Source organism: Mus pahari, chromosome 19, assembly GCF_900095145.1.
Source record: "Mus pahari chromosome 19, PAHARI_EIJ_v1.1, whole genome shotgun sequence".
In the NCBI taxonomy this organism is placed as follows: Eukaryota; Metazoa; Chordata; class Mammalia; order Rodentia; family Muridae; genus Mus; species Mus pahari.
Window position 1 is genome coordinate 62,743,290 of NC_034608.1, and position 15,734 is coordinate 62,759,023.

The 15,734-nt window shown below is 43.5% G+C and overlaps 2 protein-coding genes across 6 annotated transcripts in view; one reads left to right on the forward strand and one right to left on the reverse strand.

The window, feature by feature from the left end:
• The window catches only part of Cenpu (centromere protein U), a 29,014-nt gene extending 17,541 nt beyond the window's left edge, over positions 1–11,473 (forward strand). Inside the window, exons 8-13 of the mRNA XM_021219223.2 lie at positions 331–439; positions 3,186–3,264; positions 3,906–3,953; positions 4,401–4,462; positions 7,028–7,184; positions 9,145–11,473. Of these exons, the coding sequence (XP_021074882.1) occupies positions 331–439; positions 3,186–3,264; positions 3,906–3,953; positions 4,401–4,462; positions 7,028–7,184; positions 9,145–9,258 (569 nt within the window). The 3' untranslated portion in view covers positions 9,259–11,473. The remainder of the gene's footprint in view (positions 1–330; positions 440–3,185; positions 3,265–3,905; positions 3,954–4,400; positions 4,463–7,027; positions 7,185–9,144) is intronic.
• Primpol (primase and DNA directed polymerase) overlaps positions 9,544–15,734 on the reverse strand; it is a 37,626-nt gene continuing 31,435 nt past the window's right edge. For 4 of the 5 annotated variants that reach the window (XM_021219222.2, XM_029532230.1, XM_029532232.1 and 1 more), the window contains 3 exons: positions 12,535–12,617; positions 12,350–12,396; positions 9,544–10,018 (listed from right to left, as the gene is read on the reverse strand). In XM_021219222.2, the coding sequence (XP_021074881.1) occupies positions 9,773–10,018; positions 12,350–12,396; positions 12,535–12,617 (376 nt within the window). In that variant the 3' untranslated portion in view covers positions 9,544–9,772. The remainder of the gene's footprint in view (positions 10,019–12,349; positions 12,397–12,534; positions 12,618–15,734) is intronic. The other variant, XM_029532234.1, reaches the window with a different exon arrangement.

Sequence of the window (15,734 nt, forward strand, 5' to 3'; positions counted from 1 at the left end):
AGCAGGCGGATTTCTGAGTTCAAGGCCAGCCTGGTCTACAGAGTGAGTTCCAGGACAGCCAGGGCTACACAGAGAAACCCTGTCTCAGAAAACCAAAAAAAAAAAAAAAAGAGGCCCCACTGCAGCATATGACAGGTGCACCCTGTCCCAGGAAGCAAGGGGGTGACACAGGGAGGGCGGACAGACTGCCCTGGCACAGGAAGAGGTGGCTATGGCTCTAGCTGTGTTTACACTCTGATGGGGCTACTTTTGTTCAGGGTCTCAGAGCCTGGTCCTCGAGCCAGTTTACAGATATCGCGTGTATAAACTGACATGTGCTTGATATTCTAGATGCTTCTGAAAGTATGCTTATCTGGTGTCTGGAAGGAAAGAGACGGAGTGACATGACGGAGTTGGATGTTGTTCTGTCTGTACTTGAGAAAACCTTCCTGGAGTATAAGTAAGTCCCTGAAGTTGGCACCATTGGGCCTGGTCAGCTGCGCTCAGAGTGGCACTGGGTCCATCCCCACTCCCTGTGTTGTCATGAGTCAGATGATTCTGCATGCTCATTAGAGTCCCTTTGCATACATTTATTATGCTAGTGCGAGTTGTTGGTTCATCTATGCTTGAGTTCCTCGTAGACTTTGATCTAGAAGTGTGTTTCCCCAGTGCTGTTGATTTTTCTCAGTCAGGTAGTGAATGGCAAGTATGACCTGCTCCTGTCCCTGTCAGCTCCCGAGAGAGCAGCGATGGGGAAGAGCTCACGGCTGCATAGCCTGTGCCACTCATGGCAGAGAGCAGCTGCCACATCAGGGCTTCACTCCTGTGCTAGGTACATACACACCTTCAGTTGCCTGGTCCAGCCTCCGGTGGGGAAAGTTGAAGAAACAGCTCAGTCAGGTTTGGCCTGTCTTCCACCAGCACAAATCCAGCTTTGCTCTCTCCTGAAGAGAGTGATTCATAAAACTTCAGACATTAAATAAAAATATTTGTAAAATGCAGCCTGGCAGAGTGGGTCATAGAGTCGTGGACTAGTCACACACAGCTGCAAGCATCTGGCTCGCCTGAGATCCGGCTCCACTGTTAGTCAGGGAGTCGGAGCCTAGGGTCCTCCATGGGGAAGTGGGATCAGCAGAATGCAGGTGGGGCGGCTTAGGCAGAGTCCACAGTGTCCAAAGGGGGAGTGCAGGCACGGGACAGCGGAAACGCTGTGGTAAAATATCCCTAGGAGCAACTCGGGAGGAAAGGGGATTTATTTATTTATTTATTTATTTTCACCTGAGTGTTGGTTTTATTTTCTCCTCTCCTCATACACACCACCGGCCTTACCTCCCCTTCCTTGAACCCACTTTTTTTTCCTTCCAAAAGACTTTGGAGAAAATAAAACCAGATTTCACCAAATACATGGCTTTGCTATGCCACTATAAGTTGCCTTCCACTTAAAGTCTTGTTTTGGCCTTCCTCCTAGACAAGTCACCATAAGAGTGTTATCAGAACTGTATGCCTACAAAACTTTTGTCTGTTTGTTGTTGTAGTTGTTGTTGTTGTTGAGTGATTTTAAAGGTTTGAAACGTCCCTCACAGGCTCATGATTTTAAACACTAATCCCCACTTGGTGGCGCTGTCTTGGGAGGCTGTAGAACCTTTTGAAGGTGAGCCTTGGCTTGTGCCAGTGAGTTGCTGTGTTCCTCGTAGGCCANAGTTNTGAGCAAGATACCTGGTATTTTCGCTGCCGCAGACAGGGGTCTATTCAGCAGAAGGCTGCTCAGTTGAAACAAATTCTTCTTTCAAGCTGTTTTTGTCTGGATTTTGCCCAGCATTCTCCCAACCTAGGATTCCATGGAGGCTTGGATGCTCTCAAACTTGGCGTTCTTCTGTCTGGACCCTTCTGAGCGGGATTTCTGGCGTGCACTACCACAGCTGCTTTGGCTACAGGGTTTTCATTTCTCTCTAAGGGGATTTATTTTAGATCACAGTTCCAGCTTGGGGTCCATCACTGAGGGAATCAAGACTGCAGGTACTTGAAGCAGATGGTCACATCCACGGACCATGGCAGACAAACTTGCTGATTCTGCTGGCTTTCCCACTCTGTCCAGTCCAGGGCCCCACCTGTGGAGCAGTGCAGCCTAGGGTCAGGGTGGGTCCTCCCACCACAAGTAGCTCTTCTAAACATCCCTCACTGGCAAGCCCCCGGAGAGCTTGAACCAGACGCCCCTGAGACACTCTCTTCCCTGGAAAATCTAAAGTGAGTCCTGACAGAACCAAGCGTCTGTGGCGTCTGCTAGCCTTCCCCATGCCGCCGGCTTTGTCCTCTGCGCTGTCCTCTTGTTCTCTGCTGCACCCACTCTAATGAGGTCAGCCGTGTGCTGTCTGTCTACCCAGGACCCGGTGAGCAGACAATGCTTAGTCACCCCTGGAATAGTACTCTATTAGCCATCCTGATAGTTGTGAAGTACACAAGATTTTTTATTGAGTAACAGAATGTACCAGGGGCCATTTTTAAACTGCAGAATGGCTAACTAGCTGCATGTACCTCTAGAGCGTACTCATTTTGCAAAACTGAAGATCTGCAGCCACTAAAACAGTTGACCACTTTCTCCTCTCCACAGCAGATACTTTTATGGATATTGGTGTCTTTTGGTCCCTCCTTTCGGTTCTTTCTGTGTATATAGCCAGTAGTTGAATTGCTGAACCACATGACATTTGTTTTATTTTATTTTATTTTTTTAACCATCTCTAATGTTTTTCTGAGAACGTGACCCAGTTTTAGAGTCCTCCCCTCAGTAACTGGAGAGATGGCTCCGTAGTTAAGAGGGTTCGCTATGCAAACATAAAGGCCCACATGTGGCTCTGACTCCACATAAGAAGCTAGGCGTGGCTGTGCACGGTTGTAGCTCAGTGCTGTGCAGGGCAGAGACAGAAGGGCTGCGAGCTTTCGCCTCCAGCCTGGGTCCCAGTATCATGGGAAACCCAGTCTCGGGGATTAAGGGGGAGGGTGACAGGGCAGGACTCCTGTTGTCTCTGCTGGCCTCTGAAAGCACAGGCATGTGTGCATACACTGCCCCCACCACACTGCACCTTGTGCATGTTTAGTGCACACATGCATGGATGTGGATATAGGCTTGTTCTGTAGTTTTCCCGTTTCTCTCAGGATTAGTGTGGCTGAATATCTGTACATTTCTCTCTTTTTCTTAAATCAATTTACAGGCAAAGAATAGAATCTGAAAGTTGTAATCAAGCCATCAACAAGTTTTATTTTAAAATTAAAGCACAACTCATCGGAATGGTAAGTTTCTTGTCATTATTTATTTATTTATGTATTTGTTTGTTTGAGACAGGGTCTTTGTATGTAGCTCTGACTGTTCTGGAACTCACTCTGTAGACCAAGCTGGTCTCACACTCACAGAGATCTGCCTGCCTCTGCCTCCCAAGTGCTGAAATGAAAGGCAGATACCAATATGCCTGGCTACTCTAAAATGTTTTAAACTAAAGTTTGGACATTATCCTGTGGTGGTAGAACAGCTTGCATTTGCTGACTCTGTGACGAGAAACACGTGAGAACTCCTCTTACTTCCTTCTGTGCGTGTGTGGATGTGGAAGCCTGCATGTGTGTGGATATGGAAGCCAGAGCCCCACGCTGAGTAAGTTCATCAATCACCCTACAACTTACTGTTTGAGACAAGGTCTCACTGAACTTGAAGATCATTGACTTCTCCAGGCTGGCCAGCCAGTAAGTGCAAGGACCGGCTTGTCCCCACCAGCCCCTCGTAAAATCTAAATGTGCCAGCGCCGGGATCCAGCTTGGGTCCTCTTGCTTTTGTGACAGGCAGTTTACCAACTGGTGTCTCTCCCAGGGGCCTTCTCATGTGGAACGTTACACAGTTCATTTTGGAAAATGAGATACACTTTATTTTGTTGTTGTTGTAGCTTAAAGAAGCCCAGATGCTAAAAGCCCTGAAAAGGAAGAATACCAAGGTAATCGTCAAGTCCCTTAGTGAGTCATGGGGTATGAACCGGGGATGTAAGGAAACACTTGCTGTTAGTTTTAGTTTTGTGACCTGCAGTTTTATAAGGGCTTTTGTGGGCTTGGTCAGGTTTTTATTTGCTTTTATAATGTTAATGGACACTGAGGAATGGGGATCTCTGTTAGCCTTTTGTCGGTCCAAGTTAGTGCGCACCCCCCCCGCACCCAACAGCTTGTAGAAAGAAAAGTTTAGGAGTGAATGAAACTGCTAAACAAGTCAAGTCAATCAAGTCAAACCGGGAGGCAAGAGAAGGAGGGTCCATGGGCCCAAAGTCTTCAGACACGCCCACTAAGCTGCACCACAGCTGCCCGTTTCTCTGCTTTTAGTGCCTAGTGCAGTGAGCTGAAGAGCTGAAACTTCTCCCATGTTAACCTAAATACGTTATTATATTGCTCAGATAATTTCCGACATGGAAAAGAAAAGGCAGCGTTTAACTGAAGTCCAGGATGAACTGATTCGGTAAGGTAATAATATCCTGCTCCATCTGAGAACTCACCTAGCGTTTGTCACTTAGGGGAGTGCCGTAAGGAACATCAACTCCATCTGACTCTCAGCATCTGATCTGGCCTCAGGCAGTCTGATTACAGCTTTAGTGAGTAGACAATAGGATTAAACTATCTGGAACTTGAATCAGGCTCTGCCATTGACTGCAGACTTGGGTGAGGTACAGAATGTTCAGGGCCTCAGCCCCCTCGTGTGTATATGGGCATAACTGTCCCTGCTCCTCAGAGAGTCACTGAGTAAATCCAGGCACAGTTGTCTGCTGGTCTCAGGCAGAGAGGTCTGTTTATGTTGCTTGCTTGCTTATTTTACTCTGGCTATGTAAGTCAGTCTGGTCACTGGCTCTTCAGTGACTGTTGAAATACACACTCTGCAGAGATACATCAGTCCTTATTCTGAGGTCTAGGGTTGTGGGCAGTCCCCATGCCCTGGGGTTAGTGCACGCTGTGGGAGCCTGTCTGTACAGTTTGAGCTTCTGAGGTATGGAGTGCGAGCCAGAGGCTTACGTGTAGTAGAGTTTGCCGTGTTCTCTATCTGAAGATGCTTTAAATGTGCTTGGACAGGCTGAGGATGTAGCTCAGTGGTAGAGCTCCTGCCTGGCATGAACAGCAGTGGGTTAATTCCCAGGACCACATGGGTATGGTAGCACGAGTCTTGAGCAGATTGGAGATTTGTCAGCAAACACTTGAAATACTCTAATTACTAGGTTGTGTTTTGGGGTTTTGAGACAGGATTTCTCTGTATAGCTCTAGCTGACCTGGAATTTAATTTGTAGACCAGGCTGGCTTCGAATTCTTGTAGATCCACCAGCCTCTGCTTCCCGAGTCCTGGGACTAAAAAAAGGTGGGCACTACCTTGCCAGGCTAAGTACTAGGTTTTAAGTGACTGCCACAGGATTTTGAGAGAGACAAATTAGTTGTCTGATCTGTTATTTACAGATTTAGTCTGTAGTTTGACACTAGAAAATGTATTCATTGGCTCAGGCCAAAACAGGAAAATTGGGGTAATATAGTAATGTTGACAGTAACAGTTCACAGCTTCCTTTATGGGAGGGCACTTTTCCTAAATACTTCATTCAATTGGCCCATGCTTAGTCAATATGATTCTGTGAGGTAGGTCATTGTATGGCTCTATAATTAAACTATAATAAGGCTCTTCTGTTAAGCTTGTCATCAACGTGAGACCGTTGAGACATGTTGAGACTGGCCTCTTTAGTTCCTTTTCTAGATGAAATTTTAGTCAGACAAACATTTTGAAAATGCATAGTAAGATAAAGTGTATGATGGTCTTAACTTTGAATAGGAGGCACCTGAGGCACTGGGGAGCCTCAGCTACAGCCCGTCCCATCCTAGGGAAGGCAGGGAATGCAATCCTGGCCTGGCCTGGCCATCGTCAGTTCAGTACAGTTTGCTGAGAAATCTTCAGTTGTTTGGTGTGAAGAGCTCTTTTTAAAAACTGAAAAAAAATGTTTTCATAGTTTATTCTGATGATGGTTTCCCCACTCTCGACCCCTCCAAGATCCTCCACACTTTACCTCTCCAACTCCATGCCTTCTTTCTCTTTAGGAGAACAAATAAAAAACCAACCAACCAAAATAAAACACAGCAAACAGAGGGGAAACATGGGAAACACACACGAGTCTTCCATTCAGGCTTCGGTTTTTATATCTTTATTTGCAGCCTCACTTCCTCCCCGCCATAAGTCACAAATCTCCTTTTCTTTTATGGGTGAAGAAACTAAGCCTCAGACACAGGCAGTTCGCCCAGGGTCACACATCTTTCTCTCCAGGCCCTGGGACAGTTTTTCTGCCGATTTTATTTGGCCACAGAAACTAAGGATTTTTTTTTTTAAGATTTATTTATTATATGTAAGTACACTGTAGCTGTTTTCAGACACACCAGAAGAGGGCACCAGATCTCATTGTGGATGGTTGTGAACCACCATGTGGTTGCTGGGATTTGAACTCAGATCTTCAGAACAGTCAGTGCCCCTAACCACTGAGCCATCTCTCCAGCCTGAAACTAAGGATTTTAAAAAGGGGAACTTTCTGCATGACTTCCTAGTTAAGCTTCCAGGCGGGCTTCTCCTGTCTGTGCTCAGAAAATGTCAGCCCGATTTATATTGACTCCAGTAGTTCCCAGGACTTGAGTCATCTTATGGATTTTGGCATCTGTGAGGCATGTTCCCATGGTGTCAATGCTCGTATCATAGTTGAGTTGAACAGAAACCTAGAATCGTTCACACGTTCATAGTTTGAGAGAGAGGCAAGCCAGACCACCAACTCCATTTCTGTTCTTTTCGTTCCTCACCCAGGATGTTCATACTTGTACACTCTAGACTGATGGACTAGATATGTCATTTATACGGGAGAAATGTTTTGTTATTTTTGGTTTGCATTTTTGTTCTTTATAATATGGGCACCTTAATATTTTCAGTCCATGAACAATATATATATATATTTCTATTAACTTGTATTTTGTAAAATTTGTTTTTGAGATTTAAAAAATATTTTTTGTTATCTAGATTAGAACCACAACTGAAACAACTACAAACAAGATATGATGACCTTAAGGAGAGGAAGGCATCTCTTAAGAAGTCCAAGCATTTCTTATCTAATTTAAAACAGCTGCTTCAAGATTATCCAAGCGGTCAAGAGAAAGGACCAAAGGGAAAGGAAAGGGTGAGTCCTGTTGACTGTGCATCAGAAGGGATCCAGGCGTTTGCTTGTAGCGTACCAGCAGTTTGCAGAAAGGCAGCAGACAGCATTACTGTAAGTCAGTGAGCACAGCATCACCTTGTAGCTTCCCAGCGGAGACCAGGAAGGCCGTTACTCCTCAGATCCCCTAGGCAGTGTGTACTGGGCACAACTCTGAGCTGAACAACTGCACTCTGCTTTATCACAGTTTCCGTCAGTCCTCAGCCCTCTCAGACGTGCTGCGAAGACCACGCACCTTTGTTCCGCCCATGTTCATGCTTTAGAATCCCTTTCACTGAAATGGCAGGAGTGTCCTGAGTGGCTGAGAAAACATTAAGGCAGTTGGGAAAATGTAGTTAGCTATTATTTTAATACTTTGAAGTTGCCTCTGAAACCTTGCTGTTGCCATAACATAACATAGAAATGTTAGCTAAAAAATTATAAATTTGTATACCTAATAAAATTAGAAAAATACTAATAGAATTGTATATAGAGTTATAGGAATAGAATTGTGTGTAGAATGTAATATATAATTACACACCATGTCTTAGTGTATCTCATGATCAGGTTTGTCTACTTCACCTCTAAATTCAATTTTAAGGTCTGGCTTTGATCTAAGTGTTCCTACACTGAAGATCTGTTCATATATTAGAGGTACTAAAATAGACATGCGCCTAGTTTACTTTAGGGATTCGGTTATTAAATCTGTGAAAGTTAAGAGTAGCATGGATCCAGTCTGAACATAACCCTTGGTTCAGCCAAGCTCTAGTTCCTCCTCCTTGCGCATGCCAGGCAGATGAGCTTCCTGAACTACCCCAGGCCCCAAACCAAGCTGTCAGAACTGCTTTGGAATACACTGCCCTCACATGCCTACAGCACTGCTACAGTTGTAGTGCCGACCCTACTTGTCCTGTGGGTAGCATCTGGATGTCACACCTCTTCCTAATGAAGCCGGCAGCTCCAAGTGAGCTCCTCCCACTTGTCTTAGATCTAGAGCAAGTGCTTGGGTGTCTTGTGTAGGCTATCCTACAGGTGCTGGGTTAACTTCTGAAAACATGGTATGTGTGTGGCAGCAAACAGTCCCACCGCCAGACAGCTTGTCTGCTCAGTTCTCATCACAGGAAAATACCATGGAAGCACATTTATCACCACGCTGTCAAACGTGTGGTAACTTAAGAGGAATTTAATTTTCTTCAGATAGTTTGCAACAGGAAGTTTGGTTTGGTTGTTAAGTCATGAGTTGGGTTCTGTGTTGTAATTTAGGTTGGCTTTGTGTTTTAATTTTATCCGTAGATTGGCAAGCTTTAAGGCATAACTGGCCCCATGGATAACTTCACTTCCTAAATGATACCTTTGAGATGATTTTTTTTTTTTTCGGTTTTTCGAGACAGGGTTTCTCTGTATAGCCCTGGCTGTCCTGGGACTCACTTTGTAGACCAGGCTGGCCTGGAACTCAGAAATCCACCTGCCTCTGCCTCCCAAGTGCTGGGATTAAAGGTGTGTGCCACCACGCCCGGCCTTTTGAGGTGATTTTGTTATAGACTTTATCAGGCCAGTTGTTCTCATTCCATTAGTTCTTGAAGTAAAAGGAAACTTGCTTTAGAAATTTCTGTTTTCAAATAGATGAGATTGAGTTAACACAGCACTCCACCAACACACTTGTCTAGTCCAAGTTTGAGGCGTGACTTGCTGAGTTTAGTCATGTAGATGACTGTGGTACAGAGACCTGGGAGAGCTTGGTCGAACAGTTCCTTATGCTGTTGTATTGGCAGTTATGTTTTGAGGAGGGGAAATGGGCTAAAACCTGTTTCCTAATGATCCTAGTGAAATAGAAAGCTAGTGGGAATCTATCAAAACCGGCCTTGGTGGTGAGGGTTAGGGACTAAAAAGGTACTAAAGCATCATTGCTATTTGTGAGTCTAAATAGTTTCCCTTTTATCAACAGTATGATTCATCTAGCCTTCCAGCTCTGTTATTTAAAGCAAGAAGCATTCTGGGAGCTGAAAACCACCTGAAAACCATCAACTATCAGCTGGGGAAGCTCCTTGAGCAAGACTGAGAACTGAGCCTCCTGCTGCCGTTCCTGCTCCTGAAGCCATGCTCCTGACAGCTGCGCCCCTGTGCTGACGGTAGTAAGGCCTGCTTATCAGGGTGTACTACCGTTTTGTGTCATTCAAACTAAATTACACCTCTTCAGTTGTCTAATTTCTGAGTATTGTGTTAATAAATTTCAATCTCTTGACAGGTTAGTCATCACCAGGCATAAGCATGTTAATGACAATAAACTCTTTAATGATGTCAGTGCAAATGCAGCATAGAATGATTCTGGTTAATTAGGAGCGTCTACTGAAGTATGTCAAAGGTAGTCTTCAATAAATCTGGCTTAGGTAAACCAAGTGATTGAACAGTTGCTATAAACAGGTTTAACAGTAAATTAGTAATTTGATTTTTGTATGATGTTAAATGCAGGGCCTTGTACATCTTAGGTAAGTATTGTAATGTTGGGCTATAGTCCCAGCACTAATTTAACATTTATGTTATCAGATCTCAGGTTATGTATGTCCTATCCACAGTCAGCTATTCTGTAAAGCTTCTATAATTAGTTCATCGGGAATATCATCCATTGAACCAAGAAGGCTCTTATCTGCAGCGTCAGCAAATTCAGCATCTTCTGTAGCTTCTAAGAAAAAGGCATCATCTTCATCACCCCAGGCAGCAGCAGAAAGCCCGCCGGCGGGCAGGCGGCAGGATGGTGGGGTCTGAGAATCCTTGCTCAGTGAGTTGCTGGTTTCATCTGTTTCTCTAGAAATGAAATCTTCCTTATTTTGGAGGGAAGGAGGAAAAAGGACAGAAGAGTAAAGATTAGTCAGAATATGTGGCTTCACCAAATATGTTGAGTTAAGGTATGAAATAATAACCAGGTTTTCAGCAGCCAATAAGCATGCTAGCTGCCCTCTGTCAGAAGAGTCAGCATGGGGAAGGGCAAGTTAGCTCAGACGTGCTTTTGTAGCGCAGACATGCTTCTCTGAGGCTGAAATTGACTATAGCTCATGGTAGATACATTTCAACTCCTCAGATGGGGTACAGCAAAGGGAAGTTTCTAACTTAACAAGAATCAGTGCCTAGAGCCTATGTTAGAAAGCCAGCATGTGATCTCAGGGCTGGGGAGGCAGAGACGTGGACCCCAGGAGCTTGGTAGCCAGCCAGCCAAGCCTCCTGAGTGACTATCAGCCCAGTGAGAGGCTGCAGCTCAAAAAAGGAAAAAAAAAAAATGTCTGGAGGAATGACACCCAAAGTGTCCCTCTGGCCTGTATGCCTGTGTACATGAGCACACACATGGGCATGGACACACACATGCATACATAAAAGGAAGATGAAGGGGAAATGGCAATGTCAACAGTTCACCGGGAAGGTACTGTTTCTATACTCTGGTTTCTAAAAGAAAATATTATGTTCAAATAATAGTAATATCATATATCAAGAATACTTTGACTTGGCATTTTTGAGGTATTATTAGAAAAAAAAATTTTCTACCAAAGATGTCACCAAAATAATTCCATGGCTGGGAATGTAGATCAAGAGAGAGCCCTTGCTTCCCATATATTAGGCCTAAGTTCAGTTCCTGGCACTGCAAAAAATTAAACCATCCAAAACCAAACACTGCTCTGATAGGAGATAATTAAACATTTTTAATCTGTTCCTAGATACTATTTTTAAATCTAGTAGTCTGTCAGAGAGTCTGCTTATCAGTTCTTTTATGTCCCCCTCCAACAAACCAAGCATGGGATTTTAACTTTAAACTTGGATGTTGGGTCTGAAGAGATGGCTCAGTGGTTAAGAGCATTGCTGCTCTTCCAGAAGATCCCTCCAGGGCTGCAGTCCCCAGGACCCACATGGTGGCTCACAACCACCTCTAACTACAGTTCCAGGGAACCCAATGTTTCTGCTTCCTTGGGTACCAAACACACATGTGGTACACAGATGTACATGCAATAAAATCACCCATACATATATGAAGTAAAAAAAATTGAATATGATGTTTTCAGAAGAGATTTTTAAGTACAGATTTCAAAGGATGCCAGAGGTTTTCTAAACTATAAATGTAAGGAGCACTTATTCAGCTTGTAGCAGGTCAGGTATTCCAATCATGACAATCTGGAAGAATGTGCTGATATTTTTTTAAGGTGAAAATGAAAATAAAAAATTAACTCTAACACATAACAAAAAGTATTAAAAATTATCAGAAATATTGATCCAGAAATTCATAAAATAACCTAAAAAGAGCATAACCTCAATAAATGCAAATTGACGGTGGATTGCCACTTGTCTGCAGGCTGGCGGTGGTTAGGAGGTGGCAGGCGCTCATCAACATCTGTACCATCTCAATTCTAGGATTTTGTGAAACAATCTGGTAATAGCTAGTAATGAAAATGTTACTGATTCATCATGGAAAATAACTACTTCCATACATTATGACTTTGAAAGCAAAATGAGCACACTCAAGTATAATAATGCAAATCTTATGCAAAAATCTTCGCATCAATTTGCCCAAATTATGAGTGACAATTTTTACCTTTTTGCTTTTTTTTTTTTTTTAAAAGAGTATCTCTTATTATATGTGTGTGTGCTATAGCACACAGGAGCTTGTGAAAATCAGAAGAGAGCACTAGATCCCCTGGAACTGGAGTAGGAGCCACCATGCAGGTGCAGGGGACTGGACTCAGTTGTTCTAAAAGACCAGTAAGTGCCCTTAAGTTTCCATCCAGACAACCCAGTTCTGCTTTTTATGGATTTTCTACTTTTTATTTTTAACACTAAATGTGAATCATTTGGATTAAATGTTGGTTTGGCAAGCTAGTAATATCCAAAACTAAAATTGTGAATTCCCTCTGACACTGTTGTACAGACACTACAAGTACCTTGGTTTACTCTTTAAAGCAAATTATAAGAAGCGTCTTTATACCTAGGACTAAATTTACTCCCTAGTGTCTTATGTTATCCGAGGCACTGAGGTGGGAAGATCACTAACTAACATATTCCAAAGTGACCACGAGTGCCTCGAGTCATGCTGAAGGCTATCTGGACACAGGAGACAGTTTGTGATTCGTTTATTCCATGTACCAAAATCCAAGGCTAAGAGCTATACTCACATCTTTCAGAAGAAATAGGAGACTTACTTCAGTGGGTAATGGAGAACCTGAATCAAAAAGATAAGTAAAAATATTTGTAGGTGGCTATCTAATTTTCACTTTGTGGTAAATACAACAATTAATAACTCAACAAACAAACAAAAAAAACAAAAAACGAAAAACAACAACAAAAATTAATAACTCACAGGTAGATTTGAAGTTTTGTGCTTTACATACAGGGTCATGGCATTTCTGATACCAAACTTCATTCTTCAGATCAACCAGAATCCTTAATGTATGAAGAAAAGAAAGCATTAATGCTCAGACTGGATAGAAAGTAAAGTTTATATATGCCATGTGCCAGATATGTGCCTAAGACTTAAAAGATGGAGAAAAATTCAAAAGCTAAAGGAAGAAAATAAATATGCAAAACCAAAAGAAAACTGGTTGCTAAAAATAACACTCATGGTTGAGGGACCCATGGGCAAAGCACTTTTGTGCAAAAGCCAACCCTCAGCGCCCTCATGAAGATGAACTGAGAGGCGGCCAACTCAGTGGGGAGTGCTTGTTGGCCAGGCTTCAGGACTGGGGTTCAGATCCCAGGAAGCCACATAAACACTGGGTGTGGCTGTAACCTCAGTGTGGGAAGGGAGACACAGGAATGTCTTAGGAATTTGCCAGCCAGCCAGCCTGAAGGGATAGAGGGAGACACTCAGTGTCAGTCTGCACAAACATGCATGGAAGAGGGCTCCTGCACACACAAACACAGTAAATACAGTATACAGGCACACACTTTTGGAAAGGCCGCAAGTGGTGGCACACTTGGAGTTCCAGTGCTGGATGTATGGACAGGTAGTCCTTTGGGTCTCAGTGACCAGCCAGCTCTCTAGTTTGGTGAGCTCTAGGCCCATGACAAACCCTCTGAAAAATCTTTGTCCTCTGACTGCCACACGTGTGCACTGCCTGCACATGATACATCAATACATACACTATACAGATGGACCTCTGAGCAGGAAAACAACCAACAAGACAGGGACAGACATTTCTCTAGGAAGATCCAGAAGTAAAAAAGCAATATCCACTAAAATAATGTAGGTTCAAAGCATGTAAGCAAGAGTAGACAGCACTGTAAGGATGGTGGATCTTCCCACAGAGGTGAGCAGAGAGTAAGGGGAGTGTGCAACCACAACCAGGATGTCTGCCCCTCATTTCCTCCCCAAGGGAACTGGTGGAAGAGGGGGTGGTGGTGGTAAGAGTGTAAGAGTCAGAGGTCAGGGAAGACTGCTCAAAGTATTGTCTTCTGGACTCTTGAACTCAGCAGTTGTGGTTGCTGGCACAAATTTGTACAAGGCCAAGCTAGTCAGTGTTCAATGATGGAGTGAGAAGAGGTGCACGAGCCCCCTTCCCTAGATGAGGGGTATGGACAGGCTATCGCTTCTGGAGGAGAGAAGAGCCAGTTATCTTTAAGGATATAGCTCTTGGTAGGTCAACTGCAATCCAGCAGATGACCCAAAACTCAGAGATAAATGGGAAAGTAGGAAGGTGGAGACTGACCTGGTAGGATTGGGGCAGGAATTGGCATGGCTATGATTGATTAGAACACACCATGTACGGATTACCATAGATAGGAACTCACAGAGACTGAGGTAGCATGCACACGGCCTGCAGGGACAGCACTAGATGCAACCCTGGAGCTGGAAGGAGCTGTGGACACAGCCCCCATGTGTAGTCCAGAGCAGTCTCCAACTGACAGCCACTTGCTAATGAAGATTTAGTTTTCTTAGCCTATTCCAATGTGTTAGTTTCTGTTTTATCATTATATAGTTATATCATAATCTCTTAGAAGCCTGCTTGTTTTCTTTCTTCTTTTGGTTTTTTGAGACAGGGTTTCTCTGTGTAGCCCTGGCTGTCCTGGAACTTGCTCTGTAGACCAGGCTGGCCTCAAACTCAGTGATCTTCCAGCTTATGCCTCCCAAGTGCTGGGGCTCAAGGCATAAGCCTTTTTATTTTCTGAGAGACAGAAAGGGGTCAGTCTGGAATGGAGAGGAGGTGGGGAAAACTGGACGGAGAAGAGGGAGGGGAACTGTAATTAGGATATATTTTGGGAGAAAAAAAATCTATTTCAATAGGGGAAAAACACATTTATTTATAAAAAGAAAAACCATTGTACGAACTTCTTAAAGAATAAAAATTTTGTAAAGAAATTCTTGTATAAGACTTTGATAAAACAGTGTATCTTAGCAACCTACAGATCATGTGAGGAGGTGGTAGTGATCAAGTAACCACCAGCAAATCAGGAAAGATGCAGAAAATATGACTAAAACAACATAGATGCAGGTAACAAGCTTGACCTCATAGGCACATATGAAGCAGCTCTTTGCAGTCATGTGCAAGTCATTAATAAAGACCAACTCCATGCTAGCTCTACTCTGAGCAGCCTCGAGTTTGGAGGCTGGAGATGACTCAGTATTAAAGGACTTACTGCTCGTGTAGAGGACCCAGTTCATTTTGAAGCACCCACATCAGTTGGCTCACAATTTCCTCTAACTCCAGTTCCAGGGGATCCTGTCTCTGAGGGTCCTTGCATGCACACAGTGCACATAAACTCAGACAGGTACAATACACATAAATAAAAATAAATCTTTAAAAAAAAATAAATGCATGAGTTTGGGCTGGAGAGACAGCTCAGCAGTTAAGAGCACTTGCAGCTCTTACAAAAGACCCAGGTTTATTGCCAATACCACATGACAGCTCACAACTGTAACTCCAGCTCCAGTATGTGGTACACATACACTTATGCCGGCAAACACTCATATACATAAAATTGAGCCAGGCAGTGGTGGCGCACGCCTTTAATCCCAGCACTTGGGAGGCAGAGGCAGGTGGATTTCTGAGTTCAAGACCAGCCTGGTCTACAGAGCGAGTTCCAGGACAGCCAGGGCTACACGGAGAAACCTTGTCTTGAACCCCCCCCCCCCAAAAAAAGAAAATACTACATTATGTGAAAAGCAGCAAAAGACATCTTTACAGGGAAACTTAATAGTTTTTACAAACTAAGAATGGCTAATGACACCTTGAAATAATAAGATACAAGATTTGTGAAAAAGTAAAACCTAAAAATAAAAAATTCGCAAGGCTTAAATTCAAAGATTAATTAAATTATTGCAAAAATTGATAAAAATTAAAACAGATACAAATATTATTAAGCAGTAAATGAGACACATACTAAAATGAAGATGAAGAGCGTTTGCTAGGAGCTCTGACAATTTTGGAAAAACAGACAAAGCACTAAGTGAAATATGCCAAACTAAGCAAACTGCCAGAGCAGGAGGAACCTCAGTAGTCCTAACTCGTAAACAACAGGACCTCAGCCCACAGGGCACTGAGCCTGGATCTTCTGCAAACT